The following is a 22,537-nucleotide window of genomic DNA, read 5'->3' on the forward strand; positions in this document are numbered from 1 at the left end:
TGCACGGCGCTGACGGAGCTGGAAAAGAGAAGAAAGCGGTGTCATTGTCAACATGTGCTGGTGTGGTATCCAGATGTGCAAGTAAACATCAGATGTTCGCGCTTTCTCAGTCAGCACATGCCGGACACGATGGGTCGGATCCCGAGGTGCCAGCAGCTTACGGAGACTCTCACTGTATGACTGAAAAAGGCTAGAATATCAAGGTTGAGAATGTCTAAAAAAAAAAAAACAAGAACAACAACAACAAATAGGGTCAGTGAATCAGATGAATATACTAAATATGAATGCCATGAATGGATTTGTCCTCAATTTAAGAAAAAACTAGATAAAACAAACGAACAAACAAACAAAAAAATCCAAACAAAAATCTGGGTTAGAAATCTGATCAGAAAAGTTGGCAAATTTTAACAATCGGTGGACATTGGGATTATTTTGGTTGCACTAAGTTTTTGCCGTTCTTGCTCTTATTTTCTGTACATTTATGTTCAGTTTTTGTTTTTGTTTTTTTTTTGTTTTTTTATCTACCCCTAACGTTCTCGTCTCCAACGACGCCACCATCGTTTTTAAACTGCCCTTATTTTCATCTCTAATGGTTCCATCAGCAGCTCCTCTTCAGAGCGTTTATCATCCTCCTCCAGAGTTACCCAGTAGGTTTCTGGCACCTTGAGGCCAACAGTTTGTCCCCAGATTAACCCTCCAAAGCAGCTTTGGTGGCATCAGAGAAAAATCCTCCGAAAACTTCCTTGAATCTCTGAGAATCTCAGATTGAGAGCATTTGATGCTTTGGTGCAGTGGTCCCCAAACTTTTTCCTGTGAGGGCCACATAACTTTTCCCTTCTCTGGTGGGGGGCCGGAAATTGTTGACGGAGGGGGGGTTTACCCAGAAAGCACATGGGCAAAAACATATATACAGGACACACTCCTGCCAAAGAGCCCCCTGGTGGTCTAAGAAAAATCCACATATAAACCGGAAAATACAATAAATGAAAAAAATAATCTGAATGCTCTCTGGTATTGTTCAGGGGGCCGGACCAAATGTGGAAGCGGGCCGAATCCGGCCCGCGGGCCGTAGCTTGGGGACCCCTGCTTTGCTGATTCTTACAAGCTTCAGGCTTCCCTTCAGAGCGTTTCTGTGGACTTCTTCCTTACACTAGTTTTCGCTCCACTGAACTCTCACTACTTTGGGCCATTCTCTCAAAACTTCCTCGTCTGCCCGTTTAATTTCCAGGTTATTTAGGTTACAGTCTCTACTTGCGCAATTTTGGGTTGTTTTATGGGAGGATTTCTTTTGACTCCTAATGGAAGCCTGGCAGCTGCACTTAGAAGATTTGTCTGTCATGATCTGTTGGACATTTCCATTTTTTTTCTTTACTTTGGCTCTAGATTTTTAAGGTTCGTTTGATTTATTCCTGTCTCTCTGCCTGCAGTTGAGTCCTCACCCACAGTTGAGAGAGAAACAGAGACCTTGTTCAGACGGCGTACGAGACTTGAAAGAAAAAACTACATGCATGAAGGCATTTTCAAGCTTTCGCAACAACAACAAAACAATAATAAGCAGTAACAGTAGTTAGAAACTCACGGTTGTGTTTTGTCAGTTCAAAGCAGTCAAAAGTGTCTGCCCTGTACTGTTAAATTGTCCTTCACATTCTTCCTTCTCGCCATGCCAGGTTAATCATTTACATGGGTTTCTGGCTTTCCTTTTACAAGACAGAGTTTGTAGTTGTTGGAACCAAGTCTTCATTAGCCTTAAGTTGCAGGAACGTGCAGAATCTCACATCTGCACGCGCATTGGAGAAACAAGGATGAAAACATCAGCGATTACAAATGATTTTAAATGGAAAGATCAAAGCAAGCTGATTGCAAGGATTGTGTGTGTGTGTGTTGTTGGCAAGAAACATAAGTGAAAGTGGCAATGAAATGTCATCGCTTGGCCACCGGAGCACACACACAAAAAACACAAGTGTGCCTATAATTACATAATAAACAAATAATAATGTTTTATAATGTTATACCTGGATATTTGACTGAATTGTGAACTGTTTGCTGTAAGAAAAAGGTGGGATCATTTAATGTCAACACATGCTTTGAACTTATCTGATAAAATCTGAGTAAATTCCTGTTTCTGCTTAGAGGAGATTTTGCACCTAAAACTAAAACGTAATTGCACGAAGACTATTCTAAGACGTCTTGGCAACGGTTCATAATTATTCTCTGCAGTTCCTCAAGTTAGGAAATAATTCATTGAGTTTTTTTTTTTTTATAGATCTGTCGGATGGAGAGTATTTTGTGCAACCCGACTCCCTCGGTGTTTCATAGCTGGAGTTGCTCTGGGATTCCATTACAGCAGATTGCTGGGGGTGGAGGAGACCAGGGTGTGCGCTCGGCTGCAGACTCTAAACACAGAAATGACCAGATTTGTTCTTCCCACACAGCAGACTGGAGAAATGCTGCAACTCAATGTGGACCTTAACCAGCTTTAGGAGGAACTCTCCAACTTCACATGTGCAGCAAGTCTGTTTTAATCAGCTGCTTTTGACTGAGGTGAGGTTTTTGCATGCTTATTTAATTTATTTTATTTTAAGTGGCGTGTGTTGATCTTGTCTTTAAAGGGCGCTTGTATTATTTGGTAATATTCATTATTGTCCTTCAGTAGGCAAATGTTTCATAAGATGTAACTGGATTGTCCCATCAAAATTGTAATATTTATTTAGAGCATTAATTCTCTGGTATTTACTTTCTTTTAGTTTTACTCCTCTACATCCTAGATGAAAAGTGTTTAAATTAGTTGTGACGAATTCATCATTTTTACACAAAACATATTATGATGGGCTGAACATAAAAAGATGTTGTGCCACAATTTCTTTATTAAAGAAAAGTCATTATACAGTGTCAAAAGGTAAACATGCCAATATGTATGTGTTTATTATTCCCTTTTAGTTTCTTTTTCACATTTTGGTTATGATATTTTAAGCCTTGAGCTTTAAATGTAGGACCTCTAACCATGCTGGTGTGCTTCTTCCTTTCTGTGCTTTAACTTCAATAAATTTATAATGACAACATTCCCTCAGGATGATTTGCCTGAACTTGCCAAACCTCTCTCTCTCTCTCTCTTTCTCTCTCTCTCTCTCTCTCTCTGTTCAGGTGGATTTCATTAATGGATCAGGTCAAAGTGTCGCATCCTCCTTGCTGAAGCCCCGTCCACATGACTGCCCGCTGCACCATGAGCGCGTGTGACCGCAGTGCTTTCTGCCTACGGGGGCGCTTACTGGGGGCTCTGTTATTGCTGGCTGCCATGCAACCGCCGTGTGCCGGCTGCCCCAAATCATGTGTGTGTCACATTCCTACTGAAGTGCACTGCACCTTCAGGTACCTGACCGCAGTACCTGACCACTTCCCACCAGCTGTGGAAAGAATTAACCTTGGGTATGTTTTTTTTTTTTATTCACAACTTTCAGCAGGTTGCACAGCTGTTTGCAATCAGAATAGAAATTACTCCAAAAAGAAACTACTGTTAGCTACAGATAACTGCTTCAAACTAAAATAAAGGTTGTCCTGCAATTTTTTTACATAACTACTGGCGTGATGTTTTTAATTATTTGATAAATTGATATGACATAAATTTAAAAAAAACAACCAAAACTACTTGATGGTTACTATGATGGCGACAAATGTGTTGGATAGTTCTTACGACAGGTAAGAATTACTACTGAGCCACATATTGAGTTTAAAACAATATATGTTTTGCACATAACTGAGAGCTGTTAGAGGTATTTTTAGGACCGGAATTATTATTATTATTTTTTTTTAATTTTATTTTGCAAATGAAAACAAGTATATAGAGCAGGGGTGTCCAGGCCCTGTCCTCAAAAGTTATCATCCTGCAGTTTTTAGACTCAACACTTCTCCAGTTCACTTGAAACTGTTCGTTTTCAGGTTTCTGAAAAGCTAAATGAATCCTGGTGGGGCTATTCAACTGTGTGACTTAGTAGACATGCATGTAAAAAGTGGTAGGATGGAAGCTTTGGAAGACTGGAAGCCTGACAGAGAGAAGGCAAAAACCCATCAAGCTGCACTTGCTTTGAAACTGATGCAAGTTTTCTTTTTTGTTTGCTTTGGGAAAAGAACACTAAGCTCCGTCTATGGCGCTCGCCCACAGATGTCCTCAGTTTGTGAAAGATTATTTCTACAACACGGCCGAGTTACGCATCTTCCCGTTGTCCGCCATTATATTTCACTTTATCACTCTCAGGACAGAGGATGTGCTGTGCTTCGCCATGGCAAGGCTAGCATCGTTGCTGTGTTTAGCAGCAGTAATGACAAGCCGATACGTGCTCCAAAAAACATTATGATAGAGGTGTGAAAAGACTGACCGCACCCTCAGGACGGCGAAGTGCCCGGCCTGTTGCTGCTTGTCAACCAAGGCAAAACTTATCATCTTAACACGAGCTGTCGATTCGTGTCAGGGCTCCTCTTTGAAACTCATCATTCAAAATGTTGCTCTTTTCGTGCCACTCACATCAACGGTTTCTTCTGCTCGTACATGTGTGCGTTGTGCTTCTTTGGGATGTGTTTTGCTGGCCTTTACACATGTGCTAGATGTGCAGCCACCCGGGCGTTATGCCAATCTCTATGAACTAAAGCTGAAGTTTCTTTGCCATCAGGTACAATGGTCTAACTTTCTTGAGAGAAAGCGACTTCTTGAGGCTTGAGAAGCTGCAGATGCTGATGCTGCACAGCAACACTATACACAGCATGGAGGACAGCCCCTTCACAGATCTCGTGTCTTTACAGGTAAAATAATGTCTTTTAACAGATTGCCATCATAAAATGTTCTTAAAGGTCAAAATAGCATAGCCTCCTCACAAGCCTTTGCAAATGACACTGCATTGTTTACCTCAATGAGATAAATAAGAAAACATAGCAGCCACACATGTTCACAGTTTACAGTTTCTTTGTGATAAGAAACAAGAGAAAGTTTTTACATGAGGTACATATTTTTTCAAGGACATTTAATTTGATGTAATGTATTAAATAAAGGGATTAAAATAGTATTTCTTTATTAGGTAAAGACCCAGAAAAATAATAATTGGCTCCTTTCAGATACAATGCTAAAAGCAGCATGACTTTTCCAAAGAAATTATTTGATTTCTGCTTTTTTATTGTTGTTATTATTATTAATATTCCATGCAAATCAAATCCACTAACAAACCGTACAGTTTTCATACTAGATAAATAATCGGATGACCAATAATGGCATTTCTTAGACGTGCGTTCTCATATGTTGAAATCACACTGACGAGTCGTTTCTACTCCCTGTTCGTTGCAGGTCCTGAAGATGTCGCATAATAAACTCAAGGAAATACGCAAAGAGACATTTAAAGGCCTGAAGAGTCTGCTGAGGCTCCACATAGACCACAACCAGATAGAATTTATCAACCCAGAGGCTTTCTATGGCCTGACAAACTTGCAGCTGGTCCAGCTGGAGGGCAACCAGCTCCAGCAGCTCCACGCAGACACATTCATCACTCTGAGACACAGCCAGGTTTTCAAAGTGTCCTCACTGAAAGCCATCCACTTGTCAGACAATCGTCTTAGCGCTCTGCCTGCTGACATTTTCCTAGGCTGCAGTCGGTTGGAGAACCTCTTCCTCCACGGCAACCCGTGGAGATGCGATTGTCAGATGAAGTGGTTCTCAGAGTGGATACTAAAGAACTCTGGTGAGTATTTAAGAGTGTTCAGCTTTGCGAACCATTTTTTTGTGAACGTAGCCCGCATGTGGCCTTCGGGCCATCATGTCTAATTTTTCTTTTTAGTGGTGTTCGGGCTTGTACTTCAGAATAGTTGCATTCATTTCCATGTCACGATACTGAGAATATAGGCAGCACTAAATATAGGAAAGTGAAATGCAGTTATGTTGTATTTGAAAGGATGAAATAATGTCTCAATACCACACACTCCATTTAATAAAGTAGTAGTAAATAAAGTAGTATTTGTAAAGTCTCCAGCTCCAACTTGAGTTAATGAACTGGAGATTCATAAGGGGGTTTCATCTAGAGAGGTCAAATATGTTCTGAGAGCGCTAACGTCTCACTCACACTTCACACTCTGATTTTACTTGGCGAGGACAAACAATCACAGCTGAGGCTAATTATCATGGGGAAACAGACAGGAAGAACGGATTTTAATTGATAAAAAAACATTTTGTAGAAATAGAGAACACCTTCAACATAAAAAAAGAAACCAACCCTGTAAAAGAAAACAGATTTTCACCTGATAAACTTCCAACATCTGTCATCATCTTGGCTGTCTGGCTGTTTATTCCCTTCTTGAGCTTTCTGTCCTGTAGCTGTGGCACAATCACAGAATCTACATCAACTCTCACCTTTGGGATGCTCCATTCCTGCATTAATAATCTCTGCAGAGAAGGGCTCACTCCATCCTTCTTCTGCTTTCCCAATAAACTGACAAATTCATGTGGCATATTCCAGTTAAAAGTTCCTCCTGTTGGACCAATCTTCTGCAAATAGCAATAGTAGGCTTCAAGACACTGGAGTGACAGATGTAAGTTAGCTTCCATATTCAAAACACTGTTATTATCTTAGAAAAGTCCATTTTAAAATAATTTACTTGCTATATGAAAAATATAAAATAAAAGCAAATCAGTCATTTGCTTGAAAATGTATATCCGGTCCGCACTTTTAAGATTTTTAGGTAATCTGGCTTTTAACCCTCCCATTGTATTACCGCTACACTCAAGAGCTGTGTGGCAAATGCCACATTCAGACAGCAGGGAAGGAAAATAAAACTCAAAAGCGCACACAGGGTCAGGGCGACCTCGGCTGGACCGCGCACAGAATGAAAAAAAAAAAAACAACACATGGGGTCTAAATGACCCCATCTCTTAAGACCGCAGGAGGGGTAAAGATGAAGATGTTTTGGATTTAAGAATGCCAAGATGGTGTTGTAGTAGTTTTGTAAGGTTATATTGGTTTCTAATTATCTTTTTGTTTTGAAGTCTTCATAAAAATGCATTAAATTTTATGTCTCAACAAAACAAGAAATGTTTTTAAAGGGAGAAATCTTTTAGAAACATTACTAAAACCAGCAAAATGCCCGTTTCAGCGTACTCAGGTACAGAAAAAAAAACCAAAGACAAGAAACACTCAAAAGGTAAATAATATATTTTAGTCAGGATAGAACTGAGCAGTTCATGCTGTCATTCGGAGACGATAAATGGATTTAGCAAAAGTGAACTCATAACTCGCATCTTTTTGCAGCGTGATGATAATCTTTTCTGGGTCACAAGTTTTACTTTCAAGTTCTGACTTGGACAGCCTATGATGTGTAAACTGTAAATGTTCTTTTCCTCTGTGTAGCCAACTAAACAGAACCCCACTTGATAATTGCTTGCAGGTGTCCTGAAGTGCAAGCGAGACAGGCGAGGCCAGCTGTGTCCTGTTTGTGAAACTCCTGCCCTTCACCACGGTCAACCTGTATTTATCCTCCACCGTGATGCCTTTGTTTGTACCAAACCCTGGATTAAATCCCATCTCAAGCAGAAAAACATAAGCCTGGAGGAAGGGGACTTTATTCCTGTTTACCCCAAGGACTTTACTGCCCCGTTAGGCTCCATACAGATGAACCTGACTGACCAGTCTTACAAAGATGCCAGTCTAATGTGCACCGTTCAGACGCCTACTGCCTTTGAAAACCTGACGCAAACCGCAACGGAGGACGAGGGAGGAGTCGTGACGGGGCTCACCGCCGGTATCACTACATATTTGGTGTGTAACGTCGACCATGAACACGTCCAACAGCTCTGGCAGATCTTGGCCACTTACAGTGAGTCTCCTGTGAGGCTGGAGAGAGGTGTGATGCTGGCCAGAACACCTGAAATGATTTACAGATACAGTCAGGAGAAACCTGGAGAGGAAGGAATTACAACAAACGTTAAAGCTGACATTAAAGCAAGTCCTGCATGGCTGATGCAAGGAGAAGTGAGCCTCCAGCTCGACCGTACTGCAACCACCTTTTCTACCTTGCATATTAAGTACCAGTCGATTGTCAGTTTACAGCTTGAAGCTGTGCCTACAATAAGAGGTCGTTATTCCTGGACCATGATCAAAAGAGACAATCAAACCAAGTCTGAGCATGCTGTGATTGCAGGTAGGTTCATCTTTGAACGATTAGGGAGGCCTCACTCTATTCTTGTGAATAAATGTTCTTGCTTCTGTAAAATTTATCTCTTTATTAACGTAGGTGGTGTGGCAAAGTTGAGCTGTCATATCCAAGGTGACCCAAAGCCTCTGATGGAGTGGATTTTACCAGATGGAAGTAAAGTCCGGGCTCCGTTTTACAGTGAGGACAGAAGGATCGTGATCTCTGCTGATGGGGTGCTAACACTTCGGGGTGCAGACGCCGCTGACACTGGTCTGTACCGGTGCATTGCCACCAACTACTTGGACGCGGATGTCCTCACGTTTCGGGTGACTGTTCTTTCTCCCGACGTGGAGGAGGCGGAGGTTAACGGTCTTCAACTGTCAAAGTCAATTGATGATAATCTTAGGCTTGATTGTAGCTCCACTGGGAGCCCCAGCGGCTCGGTTTCATGGATTCTCCCCGACCACTCGGTGCTCGACAAGTCTCAAGCGAACAGAAAGGTGTACGAGAATGGCACACTTCTGATTCAAGGCCTCACAGCCAGGGACCGAGGATTTTACAGGTGCTTGGTTGCTAATCACCTGGGAATTGACTTACTCGTGTCTCAGGTGACACTAGCCGAGGAAAGGTCTGAAGGCATGAAGGATTTGAAAAGTGAAGGATCGGGAATGGCGATGGACTCCAAGATGGATTCCAGTTTGGAAGATCATACAGTCAAAGTCAAAGAGAATGCTTTTTCTGCTCCTTCAGAAAAAACGACTCAGGAATCCAAGACTGTCACTCCAGATCGGCCCTACCCTAGACTGCGACTACAGGGGAGAGGAAGGATGGGACAAAGAAGGAGGGGAGTAAACAGACGCATCTGGAGTAGCAGGGTGTTTCCTCAAGCTTCCAAGAAGGTTGATCCACAGAAGTTTGCTGAATTAATGGAAAAAGTTCAAGATGGATCAAAAGTAAAGACTGGCACAGTAAACGAGAGTGTCAAAAATAAAAATCCACACACGGTTTATGTTGCTGAGGAGGAAACTGGTTCGGGTGGGGGTTATAAAGAAGAGCATCTCACTGTTGCCCCACGAAAAGTGAAACCAACCACAGAGACTGCGGAAACATATAAACCAATAAAGCCTTTATTCACAGATATACCAAGTCAGTTTCAGATGACAGACTTTTACCCACTGGAAAGAACCAGTATGCCACCTGCAGATCTGATCCCTGTCACCTTACAGCTTAGCGAGAGAGATGACACACAAGTAACTCACCTCAGCTTTTTGGAAGAACCAACTGCGGAGATGGAAACATCCACAGGGGCAGCACTCGCCCTGACTACAGACCCCAACGTTACTCCGGTAATGGATGATCCAGGCCCAGTGGAGCTCATCCTTCACACAGACCCAAAGAGCCAAATGACTTTTACAGCAATCACTACCACAGAGAGAGAAAAAGACATAATCACTTTCCACACGACACAAACACTCAAGTCCCCGCAGCTGCCTGCCGGCTCCACCATCATCTCGAAGCAACAGATCAAGATAATTCCACACAAGAGCATCAGAGGAAAAGGCGGCAGGAGGATCCTGCATGGTCGGAGGAGGTTAATTAAACCCAACAGGATCACTGACATGCAGTCTTTTATCAATCGATTTAAACAGCCGGCTGTCAAGAAGGAAGAAAGTACCACAGGTAAGACGGTTCAGCTGTTGTCAGTAGTTTATTTTTACTTTTTTTTGCAATATTGACTTTAGGCAGGATTCATAATAAAGTATGAAAAAGGTTAAATCAAATATATATACACACACAGACACACACACACACACACACACACACACCCCCACACACATATATATATATATGTATACATGTATTGAATGCAAAAACTGCTGTGTTTCCAGACTTTCTTTCTTATCTCATTGCCTATAAGTTCTCTTCACCTTTTCATCTTCTCTCATAAAAAATGTGCACCAACTCTGTTTTTGAGAAAATACAATTTCCACACACTTATCTACCATCTTAAAATGTTTCCTCAGATTGTGACTGCGACGGAAACAGTAAGACGGGGACGACTAATGCTCGGCCCGTCACTCCAACACTTTCCTCCAATTCGTTTTTAAGCAAAGGAGAAAGGCCTACCTCTACACAAAAAGCTTCAACTTCTGCCACAGATCATTACAATGCAAATACCCCTGTTATCCACGCTCAGTCCGGATCAGAGGCTTCCTCCGAGTACATAATATCTGCCGAGGCACCGGAAATTGATTCAACAATCGGTCCTTTTCCTACTCCAAAAGAAGAACAGCAAATTAGAGCCACAAAAAGTACCGCAACTAAATCTAAGGTTATCCATGGAAAGATACCATGGGACAGACTATTTGAAAGCAGTGAAAGGGTAAAACTGCTGGGCAAATTAAAGAAACCATTCGTTCAACCAAAAACTACAGTTCAGACTATATCTGTTGCTACCACCATGACAACCCCACAAGGCATCCTTTGGACTCTGTCACCATCCAAAAGCAAAGAGAGCTCATTAGATGACGACAGAGGTTTAACATCTGGAGATTCTGAGTGTACAACACTTAGAACTGAATATCACCCAACTAAAACAAGCGTATTTGATCATTCCGGGTCTTTGGACACAGCTCAAACACCAACAGAAATACAAACTCTTCCTGCTTCTCCTACTGTCGATCAACGTTCAGTTGACAGCCCTGATAGAGTATTAATGTCAGGATCTGGAGGTTCTTCAGATCAATTTGCAAGCAACCAGAGCTTTGGTGGAAGAAGAAGACAACAGGGAAGAAGAAAGAAGCCTTTTGGGGGAAGGAGGCTCTTCAAGAGACCAAAATTTACTAAAGTCATTTCTAAGACAAATGTGGTTTCGACCGCTGAGGTTACAACTAAGAAAAATGTGAACGACGAAACCACACAATTTGTTTCATCTTACAGTCCCACTTACACAATTTCAAACCCTCACCATACAACTACAATGATGCCCAGGACCACAAAGCAACCTTATGTAGCTGTTCAGAACAGAGTCAGCAATGTCAGACCTCCGATAGAGAGAAATAATGGTGGCACTTCTCGCCAGTCACACAGGACAATCGAACCAATAGAAAACAGCAGCAATGCAAAGGGAAAAGCAGAGAAAGGTCTTGACACAATGACTACATTTACATCAGAGGAAGATTATGATGTCCCTTTTAAAGATAAAAAAGTAACTTATAACTCTGTCCCTGGTACTCGTAATCATCTCATGGACAATGAAGCTACCACTGCCAGAACTGTTCCACTAAACCCCACAGCAAAACCCACAAGGAGCAAACCAAGGATAGTTGGAGGAAATGCAGCAAGCTTTACTGTTTTGTCCAACTCAGATGCTTTCCTCCCCTGTAAGGCTGTGGGAAACCCGCCTCCGGTGGTAACCTGGAAACACTTCTCCTCGTTCACAGGTACTTTCACAGTTTTTATAAATCTGTTGCTGTTAAAAATGAAGATTAAAAGCTCGCATCTTTAGTTGTTTTTTTTTCTTTTTTGGAAAACATAATTATGTATAATGGCTTTTGAATACATGTTTTTCTTGAGATGTAGTCTTAAGCTCAAAATCATCCATTCCTCCTGGCAGATTTAGATTTTAATGATTTTATTTATTTTATTTTGACCAGCTTGTTTCTTCTGTAGTTCTTCTGTAAATTCTGTAATTTTTATGAAAATGTTTCCATGAATTATCGAAAAGAACATAAATCATTTTTGACATACAACTGTTAAACAAATTGTAAAAAAAAAAAAAAATAAAAAAATAAAAAAAATGCTAAAATGCAACTAATGCAAAATGCAAATGCATCTAGAAATAAACTTCTTGGTTAAATTAATAGAACTATAAATCTAAATATGTCTGGAACATAATTAATGTTGATCTTTACTGTATCTGCAGGTATTTGTTATGAATTTGATTTATGGCAGGTAACATAGAGTAGGTACTGAAAGGGTTGTGTCTTGCACACCTTCCAAATAATTTGCATATTCAGAGAGCTGTCACGTACTTAACATATCAGTAAGTTCTGCAGAGACCTCGTCTTAAAAATGATTTAGTTGAGCCAGTTGTGCTAAATGAGGAAAACATATAAAATATAGAGAGCAACAGTCCTGCCATTGGATGATTGCGATTGAACACCGTCTCAGATTTTTTGTTTTCGTAGATCACAATTTTTTTTTATTTTTGGTCTATTATTTTTTTTTCCTTGACTGGTTTTGATATTTTCTTTAATTAAGAGGATTGTTTTTTTTAATCTTGAATGTTTATTTGTTTTTTGTGTGTCTTAGGAAACACTGTTTCCATCAGTGAAAAAATGGACAGGTTTGAAGTGCTGAGCAACGGAACCCTAACCATCCAAAATGCCAACATTAAGGACCGTGGCCAGTACCTTTGTCTCGCTGAGAATGATCATGGATCAGACAAACTTCTTGTCACCCTCTCTGTGGTAGCCTACCCCTCACGGATCCTTGAGCCGAAAATGAGAGAAATTAAATCTCACACGGGAGACAGAGTGGAAATGAAATGCAAAGCTGAAGGCCGACCGTTACCTATGATTTCTTGGATCTTGGCAAACAAGACCCAAGTTAGGGGTGGAAATATGGAGAGAGGAAGGGTACTGGTGTCGTCTGAGGGGACCCTGATTATAGACCATGTGTCTGTTTATGACACGGGATATTACAAATGCATTGCCAGTAACACAGCAGGAGCAGATACGGCTACTGTACGACTGCAGGTGGTTGCGGCACCCCCAGGTATTGTCGAGCAAAAACGGCAGCAGCTGACAGCCAGGTGGAGACAAAACCTGTGGCTCCCTTGCAGCAGCTACGGCACTCCAAATCCCAGCATTCACTGGGTCCTCCATGATGGATCAGTGGTCAGATCTCATCAACGTATGAGTGAAAAAAGGATATCAGTGCTTGCGAATGGGACCCTTTTCATAAAAGACGTGAATCCAGAAGATGATGGAAAATATGAATGCATTGCTACCAGCTCCACTGGTTCAGAGCGAAGAGTAGTAACTCTGTCAGTGGAAAGACGCGAGCATCCACCTGAGATAGTGGAGACGTCTCAAAACACGACAGAGCTGTCTTTTGGGGATCAGTTAAGGCTCAACTGTTCAGCAACAGGAGAACCTAAACCAAAGATCCTCTGGAGGCTTCCATCAAAAGCTGTTGTTGACCAGTGGCGCAGGTAAAAAAAAAAAAAGAAGAAGAAGAAGAAGAAGCAATGCCAATTAGATTAGCATAGCCATGATATGTAAAGACATTTCCAGCAAATATATAGATTAGAGATGCATTGCAATTCCTCAAGGAAACACCTTGAGGAGCAGCGTTTGTCCTGTAATGACAGTTTTAAGCCAAATTAATGCTATCTATCTTTCTTTACAGATTGCAGTTTCTGTTGTGATTTTAAAAGAGAACCATTTGTCCTTTTCAACACAATGCTAGCACTTGCTTTGTTCTCTCCAAGTATTGTTCATACAGTCCAAATGTTAAAATTTGATTGGTATTTGCTCTTTAGTTAGGGTTAGGGTTAGGGACATTCGCATATGTCCTGACAAACAGGACATATGCGAATGAAAAACTACATTGGTATTATTTATCATGTTTATACAGTGACTGAAATCTTGTAAATCACAGTTTTAAGACAGTACAGTGACATGTATTGTCTGTTATGTATTTTTTTCAGGATGAGCAGCAGAATTCAGGTCCTGGTTAATGGAACCCTTGTTGTCAACACCGTAAGTGATAAAGATGCTGGAGATTATCTTTGCGTGGCACAAAGTCCAATTGGAGATGCTCTTCAGCTTATGAGGGTCACTGTGTCGATGAAGCCTGCCAAAATAGAGCCTAAGTTTGATAGGAAAAAACAGGTTCACTATGGCAAAGACTTGAGAGTCGACTGCAAAGCCTCAGGAGCACCGAAACCTGACATCTCTTGGGGCCTACCAGATGGCACCATGGTCAACAGTGCTTTGCAGGCTGATGCTGGCCATGGAGGAGGACGAGCACGTCGATATACGTTGTTTGAAAATGGAACTCTGTTTTTGAACCAGGTATACCTTTTTATCGATGGCAAATCTCTGCAAAACACTCAAACCAATTTGTAACATTTCATTTTATATTTCTCCAGGTTAGTACTTCTGAGGAGGGGAATTATACATGCTACGCTGAGAACCAGGTGGGAAAAGATGAGATGCATGTACATATTACCGTGGTGACGGCTGCCCCACGAATACGTCCGCCTAGCCAAACCTATGCCAGGGTGAAGCCTGGAGGAAATATTCGCTTTGACTGTGAAACTTTCGGGGAGCCAAAACCAAAAATTCTATGGAGGCTATCTAACAATGATGTAATAGCGGCGTCAAATGAGCGGTACTTAATCCACGCCAATGGTTCTCTGGGTATACGAGATGTGACACTTATTGATGCTGGAGAGTATGTCTGCATGGCTCGCAACCCTGTCGGAGAAAACCGAAGGATTTATAAGTTAGACATTGATGGGGATCCTCCGGTCATCAATGGCTACCAACAGAACAGAACAGTTATCAAAGATGTGGCCATAAAACACTCTAGGAAACTGTTGGACTGCAAGGCTGAAGGTGACCCCACACCCACCGTCACTTGGATTATGCCTGACAATATCTTTCTTTCAGCACCATATTTTGGCAGCAGGATTCATGTCCATCATAATGGGACTCTAGAGATTCGGAATGTGCGACCTTCTGATAGTGCGGAGTTCATTTGCTTGGCAAGGAATGACGGAGGAGAGGCAGTTATGGTCGTGCAGCTGGAGGTTACCAGTGTGCTGCGTAGGCCAATCTTCAAGAACCCCTTTAATGAACGAATTGTGAGTCGGATTGGAAAAACTACCGTTCTGAATTGTTCAGCCGATGGTCAGCCACGGCCTGAGATCATTTGGACTTTGCCTAATGGAACACGGATTACAAGCGGATCCAGGCACAGCTCTCGTCTCAGACCAGGTGACGATGGGACTTTAGTCATCCATAGCTCCCGTGAAGAAGATTCTGGAAAGTACCGCTGTGGGGCCCGGAACTTTGTGGGCTACATAGAGAAACTAATCATTTTGAACATTGGACAGAAGCCGTACATCTTCACAAGGCCTAAAGGCGTCATACGCAGAATTTCTGGGGAACCCCTGTACCTTCACTGTCTATCTGATGGGAGCCCCCGACCCAGAGTCTACTGGACTATTCCTGGTGGTCACACTTTCTCTCAGCCTCAGATACTTGGTCGCTACCATTTGCTAGAGAATGGCACTCTGGTTGTTCGTGACACTACTGTCCACGACAAAGGAAACTACATCTGCAGGGCTCGCAACAACGCTGGAGAGGCACTCATTACCGTTCCTGTCCTTGTGATTGCTTACCCTCCACAGATCACCATGGGTCCACCTCCTAGACTGACGGCAATAACTGGAACACCTTTGAAGCTCAATTGCGCTGCAACTGGAATCCCAAAGCCAGAAGTCACCTGGGAACTCCCAGACCATTCAGTTCTTTCAACAGCAGAGCAGGGTCGGCCCACGGGTAGTGAGCTGCTTCACCCACAGGGCACACTTGTCATCCAGAGGCCATCTTCTTCTGACTCTGGACAGTACAAATGCTCAGCCAAAAACTACCTTGGTACAGACTCAAAAGTCACATTTGTTCTAGTACTTTGAGAGGAGGTAGTACATTCAAATGTCAACACAGAGAGATCATGCTACACCTGTTTCCTGTGCTGTATCATCAGTGGATTCTTTTGAGTCTTTCGAAAAAATAACTAAATATTTAAAGATATTTTTTTTATGGATTTCTGTAGAAATTGGGGAAACCCTGCCTGCCATTGCCAGAAGTGGAAACTGAGGATCTGGACTTTCATACGTGCTGCAGATTTAAGTTGACCAAGCCTGTTAAACTTGGGAAGTGATGGAACTAGAACTAACTTCGCTGGTCATGAGAATTGCATTTCCCTCCTACTGTGTGGTCCATCTTTTCCAGCCTGGAAATTGTGTTTACTCCAATGTGGGATTTCTGCTGAGTGCTGCAGACATTACACGTTGTTTTACTTGTAGCCGGATTAAAATGACAGGAGGTAAAGTATGCATTAAAACGTCTTCTAAAGGCAATTTTCTGAATTACACAGCTCTTTTAATTATATAAAATCATATATAAGTCATACACTGGAGACGTGTCTGCAAGGGCAGACAGACCGCTTTTTCGAAACAGAATTGGATTTCTTTGTCAGTGTTTTTTGTGTCTTTATGGGAATAAAAAAAACCCTTCTAATTTCTGAAATATAAGAGACAAAACAGCAACAAAAATCACATTATCGCCTACAATAATCATTAATCATTTCAAAGTATCTCATAACAATAAAGTGAAGGATAAACATGACTGTTTTTTTCTTTTATGTGGGTTTTGTTAAGTTAAAAACTAGAATACTGAGATAAAAAAAATATTCAAATGAAGGCAATGTCTCTTTTTGAAATCAATGTTTAGCTACCCAGCTGTTAAAGTAGGCCTTTAACAAACTCCTCTGTAAACAGGAAGCCACAAGCCAACCCTTTATTTTTGGAGGTAAAACTTCACAGTGATTTTACTGTCTTCCTGCAAACCAAACCATGAAAGAGGTATAAAAGGAGCAGAAGCATTAGTTGTATAGACATGTTTAAAATTAGGAAGACCTTTTATTTGGGTATCATAACATTTGTACAAGATTGTTTTCAGGTGTTCATGTAGAAATGTGGCAGTGTTTTACTTTTATTATTATCATTACTGAAGCAGTTATACCAGCCAGGCTGTTGAGCTGCTGAGCTTTTCATTCAAACTATTTCTCAGTCCAATACTCCTGTTATTATTATGAAGTTATAAAGGCAGAGTGTCAGAAACAGCAGGAGCTTCTTAAAGAGACAGAGGCCAATTTCAAGTTGTCAAAATTGTAAAGTCAAATTTCTTTGAAGTTATGTTTGATGCAGCATTTTCATACCAATTGAAGATAACATAGTTTCTTGATTGTGCTTTAAAATGATACCATATGCCTGGAAAATACATGGTACTGGCCCTTTAAATATATATTTTCCAATAAATCAGTTTTCACGGGGTCAGGAAAAACTTTGTTTTCAAAGTTTAGCATCAACAGCAGTGCATAATCACCATGGCAAATATTGAGAAACAGAGAATTGCCTTATAATGCAGATTTGCAGAAAGTGTTTTCATTTATGAGTTGAATGATAATATTCCAAATCACTATTCTTAACACTCTACATAGTCTATGTTATTCACTTTGCTGAAGAGAGATTATTATTCACAAAATTGGACCTTCATGGATGGCGTTAGATTATTTTTTCAGTTCTGCTGTTTCAGTTCCTAAGACGGGATGTTCTCTATTGTGAATATTTATGAGAACTTTAGGCAAGAATGTGTAATGTACTTCAAAGAGCCTCTGATATTATTGGAAAGCTATACCAAAAACGCAAAGTAAGCTTGTTCTTCATTTTATTACCTCTTGGCTTACTTACTTGACATAAGCTGGAAGGTTAAAGTGCAAACTCTCCTTGATGCATGCAGCACATGCAAGGTACATTTTTCATAACTGAAGCAGAGACTGAAGGCTGTTTAGCAATACTTTACAGTTTACATTTTTACATTTTTACGCCCCTTAAACTTTCACTTTTTGTGAGAAGAAGGAAACTTGTAAATGATTTTAAAACATTTATTGAAGCAAATAAAATGTCTAAAAAGTGTAAAATACATTTATGCTCAACTTAGATCAATGTCACCAAGTATTTTTTGTTTCTGGATCTTAATGCTTTTTAGCTCCCTGTCTAAATTAATATGTTCATTCCTGCATTCTTAAAGCATTTCGCCAACTCGAAAGAGAAATCCAGAGGACAAAGGTTTATGTACTATTCAATGTGGACGTGTTGTTTTAAAGACATTTACTTTCTAGCTTCACATGCAGTAGCATTTTGCATCTCGGTCACACTAGTTTCAGTCTAACTTGACCAGCACATCTTTCTTTCACATTTTCAACTATTTCAATTGTTGGCAAATGTTATTTACATTACTGTTACACCCCTTCTCTACAGGTTTTGAAATCAGGTTTCTCCTTTAACGTTTTGCCAAATCATTTGATTAGTAACTGATATACCCGACTGCTGTTCTAATCAACAGGGATTATTTATAATAGGGTTACAATTTACATTTTAGAGGAGAAAAGTACCTGCAGACAGACAGAGGAAAGGAAGTGAAAAGGTTTTGACTGGATAGACAAGGAAAACCACAACAGAGTGAGACATACTTTTGGTTTGTGGGACGAATTCCATACATGAAATAAAACGCTGGCTGTGCGAAGCTGGAAACTAGTATCTTTAGAGGGTGGGGGCTCGCCAGCAGTGGTTTTCAGACACTACTCTTCTGTTAGAGTTACAGGATGCCCTTTTTCTTTAAAGCCTCAAGCTGACGTCGCCTGCCAGGACACAATGAATGCTTTCTCTTTTTTTTTTTTTGCAGAAATCAAGAAGATAGTTACATATGTTTTGATGTAAAAGATTATTTCCATCACTCTCAGCTTGTCGAATTCACAAATATCAGACATATATTAACTCTACGAAGGAAATGCTTTTGTGTCTGTAACAGCAATGCTACTGGAATTTCTCACTGACGGTGCAGAATCCGCACCTCCGACTTCCAGCTACGAGGAACAGTGATCTCTTGCACCTCTCTTCAAGGTCGGGGCTGTCAGTCTACAGCCGTTCAGGTTTCTTGATCTTTCTGCTGGAACCACAGGGGATAACATCTTACTTGTAGGCAAAGGCTCGTGGGATATGCACACGGCGCTCGTCGATTGTTGGAGGTAGCAGCTTTCATGGATGTAAAACTCTACATATAAAAGTGCATAAGACCCTGAGACCCAGACTCTGTTTTAGAGATAAGATGTGTAGTTTAATAAGTGGAAAAGTTAACCCCAATGGATTCCAAGCTGTGGTGCGAATCCTACTGATGGGACTCGGTAAGCTGAAATACACAAATTAACTCACGGACAGAGCTAATAATCCTCGAGAGCCTGAAACAGAAGTTGTGCACTCACATTGGTTTCATGTCAAACAGCTGCTCAAAGCAAGAATGCGGTGGAGAAAAGTTTATATTATCAAACTACGAACTGAAGCAGAGGACCATCTGGTTTCCTACTTCCCTTTCAAAACACTGCAGCAATAATAAATTAATATTACTGAACACTCAATGCCATGTGTGTTAAACTGGATGAGTCCAGTGTGACACTGTGAAAATGACGTGAATTTTAAGCTCATATCTGAAGAGCTTCTTTTATTTCGCAAACGCTCATATGAAACCTGGGCACTCTCACTTTTACATACACAGGTAAAATAATAAGAGTGTGAGAAATTAATAACATTTTACACAAACATAAAGTTGCATACTTTGTAGTATGTATTTTTGTACTTTTTAAAATGGAATTCTAAAACAACAACAACAAAAACAAGGAAATAAGGAAAATAATAGTGCTTCTGGAAAATAAATTAATTGTGACCAAGCACACAAATGTAAACATAAAGAGCCTTTGTTTTTTACTCATACGTTGGAAGCAAGCTTGTTAGAAGGCCTTTCATTGTATTCCTTGACTTAATCTAGAAACCAGATCTGGACCGTTGAGCGTGAAGTGTCAGAAACCATTTCACATCGGAACTATGGTAAAACATCACGGTCGTAACTCATCTAACTTTAGTTGTAAACTCAAAGTTTTTTTGGTTGTTTTTTTCCAGAAAGTAAAAGTGGCAAGTATTAGATGTAATAAAATCCTAAAGCACACTGTGAGTTTATGTGTTGCAGTAAATGGCATTTGCATTTTAGTACAAAAATACTTTCTACGTAGCCCGTTCCCAACCCTGGGGACAGTGGAAGTACTTCAGCAAGGGGTCCCTCGGTTTGATTGGGTGCAGATGTGGTCTTTGGTTCCCAAACATTTTCCAGGTGGACTGGTAGAGCTTGGTGTTTGTATATCTCATTAAGGGTCACTTCACTCACTTAGGCACTCTACTGAAAACATCAAAGTACCTCCTAATTGTTGTGCTTCCCATCTATGGACACCTTCTCAATGAGCCGAAGCCGTCGTATTAGACTGCAACAACTCTCAGCTTTATCGGTTCTAAAATACTTATTGCATGAGGCAAAAATTAAAACTCTCGTAATCAACACCAAACAACAAGAGAAAAAATAAGTTATTAATGCAAGGCAGCTTTTTATTGCAGTATCTCCAGTTGCTCGACTTTCAACACACACTGCCATTTATATGCAGGTAATGTCAATACACAGAAACTTTGTACAACACAAACTGTTGTTAAAACGGATTATGTTGGCAAATGCCGCTCCTGTGGCGAGACTTTGCTTCCAGGCAGAGCTCCTTCCATGTTTCTGGAAACAACATCTCATTTTGCACTTTGCTGTAAATCCAGCCTGTAATTTAGATGCAAGCTGTAAGAGTTGACAGACCCAGCTGAGGAAACAGTGAACACATATAAATAAGATGGGACAGCACCCCAGGACTTTGTTTTTGGAGGCTTCTGTGCAAATGCATTCTCCAGTTCTAGTAAACAGGGCTTCTTAAATATTCAGATGACAGTAGAACCCGCAGTCGTCTCAACATTTTTACTTGCATCCATGCATGTTGCATGTTATCCTTGCACGTAACCAACAGATGGCATCGAGGGTTCAGTCAAAAAAACTAAACAAAAACAAACTCTCTTCTGTAACTGCAAACGAGAGGCTGTGGCAAACTATTCATTTTGTAAGATTTACATATGGAAATCAAAAACTCAAGAGGAAACGCTACCAGTTTCCAAGACACCTAGTAAACAAAGTTATTTTACTGAGCGTTTAAGGAGTTTAACAGGCTTGGTTTTATTTCAGCCGTATTACATGACATCATTTGAATCACCTGCTGTGGCTTGTCTGCCTCTCTTAGATGTTAGTAAGATGAGATCACAGGAAAAACCCGACCTCTACAGATTGGCCATTACTACTGAACGGTAAATGATGCGTTTCCTAATGCTTTGTTTAAAAACAACTACAAAAGGTAATCTGCTGCCTTCTTGTCAGTCAGACACTCACCCGTGGGAAAAAAAAGCAAATGTTTAGACATCTTAAACTTCTTTTTAAAATCTTTCTGGCTTCAGAATCCTTTAAGGATCTGCAAACTTTATTTGTTGCTTTAATCCGTTGCTCCGGATGACTTCTCCGGTTTTTCTGACACTAGTTGTTGATGTAACGCCTTGTGAACAGTCCCTTGGCCTTTCAGCTGCTCGCTGTTTGCACACAGGTCTGAGCCGAGCACACATCGACACCGTGTCAAATATGCCCGGTATCTCAAACAGGCCGGGCCTCAAAGAGTGCTGTTGTCCTGCTGTTTTCCAGTTTTCTTGGCACAGCTCTCCATATTATTTTCTCAACCCTAAACCCTAAAGTTCTCGTCTTTTATAGGAATTCTGTGTGATTAAAAACAACGTAGTGCATGACTGGAGGGCAATGAAAGGGATACAGGATTTTTGTACAAATATAAATCTCTGGTGTGCATTTGCATGTATTTTTGTACATCAGCTCTTTTCGTGCTTTTTTTGGCCTGTGTCTATGAATTTTGCTCACTTGTGCCATTTCGCATTTTGGCTCTTCGTTAATCGCCGCCTTCACCAGTCGTGACAATATGAACTTCTTCACTGTTGTTCTGAATTGATGTTTGTGCACATCCTAATAGAATGTCAAACTTTGTCCCAATCTGAATTTTTTTTTACATCTAACATGTTGTTTTTTCAAAGGACTGCCTTGTATTTAGCTCCATTCATACTTTAAGAAGCTTCGGTGTCCCAGTTAAAGAAATGCATTCACACAGCATAGTCAGTTCGTCTTGGTTTCATTCACAAATAATTATTTTGCATGACAGCATTAGTATAATACAGTTCCTGCTTAGCTTCCCATTTTACCTCACAAATGTCTGTAGATTGTGTCCTGTAACTTTGTATTTTTGTGTTTTTATTAAGTAAAGCACTTTAAGATGACTTGATGCTGAAATGTGATACAAATAAACTTGACTGATTGATAAAGCTCAGAAAAACTTGAGAGACCGAGACAATACATAAAATTGTATTCAGAACACTAAATAAATCACAGTAGACGCTAAAAAAAACAAATGCACTTTCATCAGTTGATCTACTTTGGATGCTGAATACCGGAGAAATAGGGAATGACTGCATTTGTGAAGTACGGTCGTGGTACGCAGGTCATTCTCTGATGCGTATTGCAGACGTCGGACTCGAGTTCTGCAAAAAAAAAAAAGC

The 22,537-nt window shown here is 40.7% G+C and overlaps 1 protein-coding gene across 1 annotated transcript; it reads left to right on the top strand.

Moving 5' to 3' along the window:
- Nucleotides 1-2,310: 2,310 nt before the first annotated feature.
- igsf10 (immunoglobulin superfamily, member 10) lies at nt 2,311-16,660 on the top strand. Its single transcript, XM_015054205.1, has 10 exons — nt 2,311-2,541; nt 3,142-3,423; nt 4,662-4,791; nt 5,327-5,717; nt 7,414-8,166; nt 8,260-9,840; nt 10,185-11,603; nt 12,475-13,378; nt 13,877-14,243; nt 14,321-16,660. Exons 2-10 carry the CDS (start codon nt 3,203-3,205, stop codon nt 15,869-15,871), a joined length of 7,317 nt encoding a protein of 2,438 aa, XP_014909691.1. The 5' UTR covers nt 2,311-2,541; nt 3,142-3,202; the 3' UTR covers nt 15,872-16,660.
- The last annotated feature ends 5,877 nt before the right edge of the window (nt 16,661-22,537 follow it).

The sequence above is a fragment of the Poecilia latipinna genome, unplaced genomic scaffold (genome assembly GCF_001443285.1).
Source record: "Poecilia latipinna isolate Pla-1442-1.1 unplaced genomic scaffold, P_latipinna-1.0 Scaffold1236, whole genome shotgun sequence".
NCBI lineage: Eukaryota > Metazoa > Chordata > Actinopteri > Cyprinodontiformes > Poeciliidae > Poecilia > Poecilia latipinna.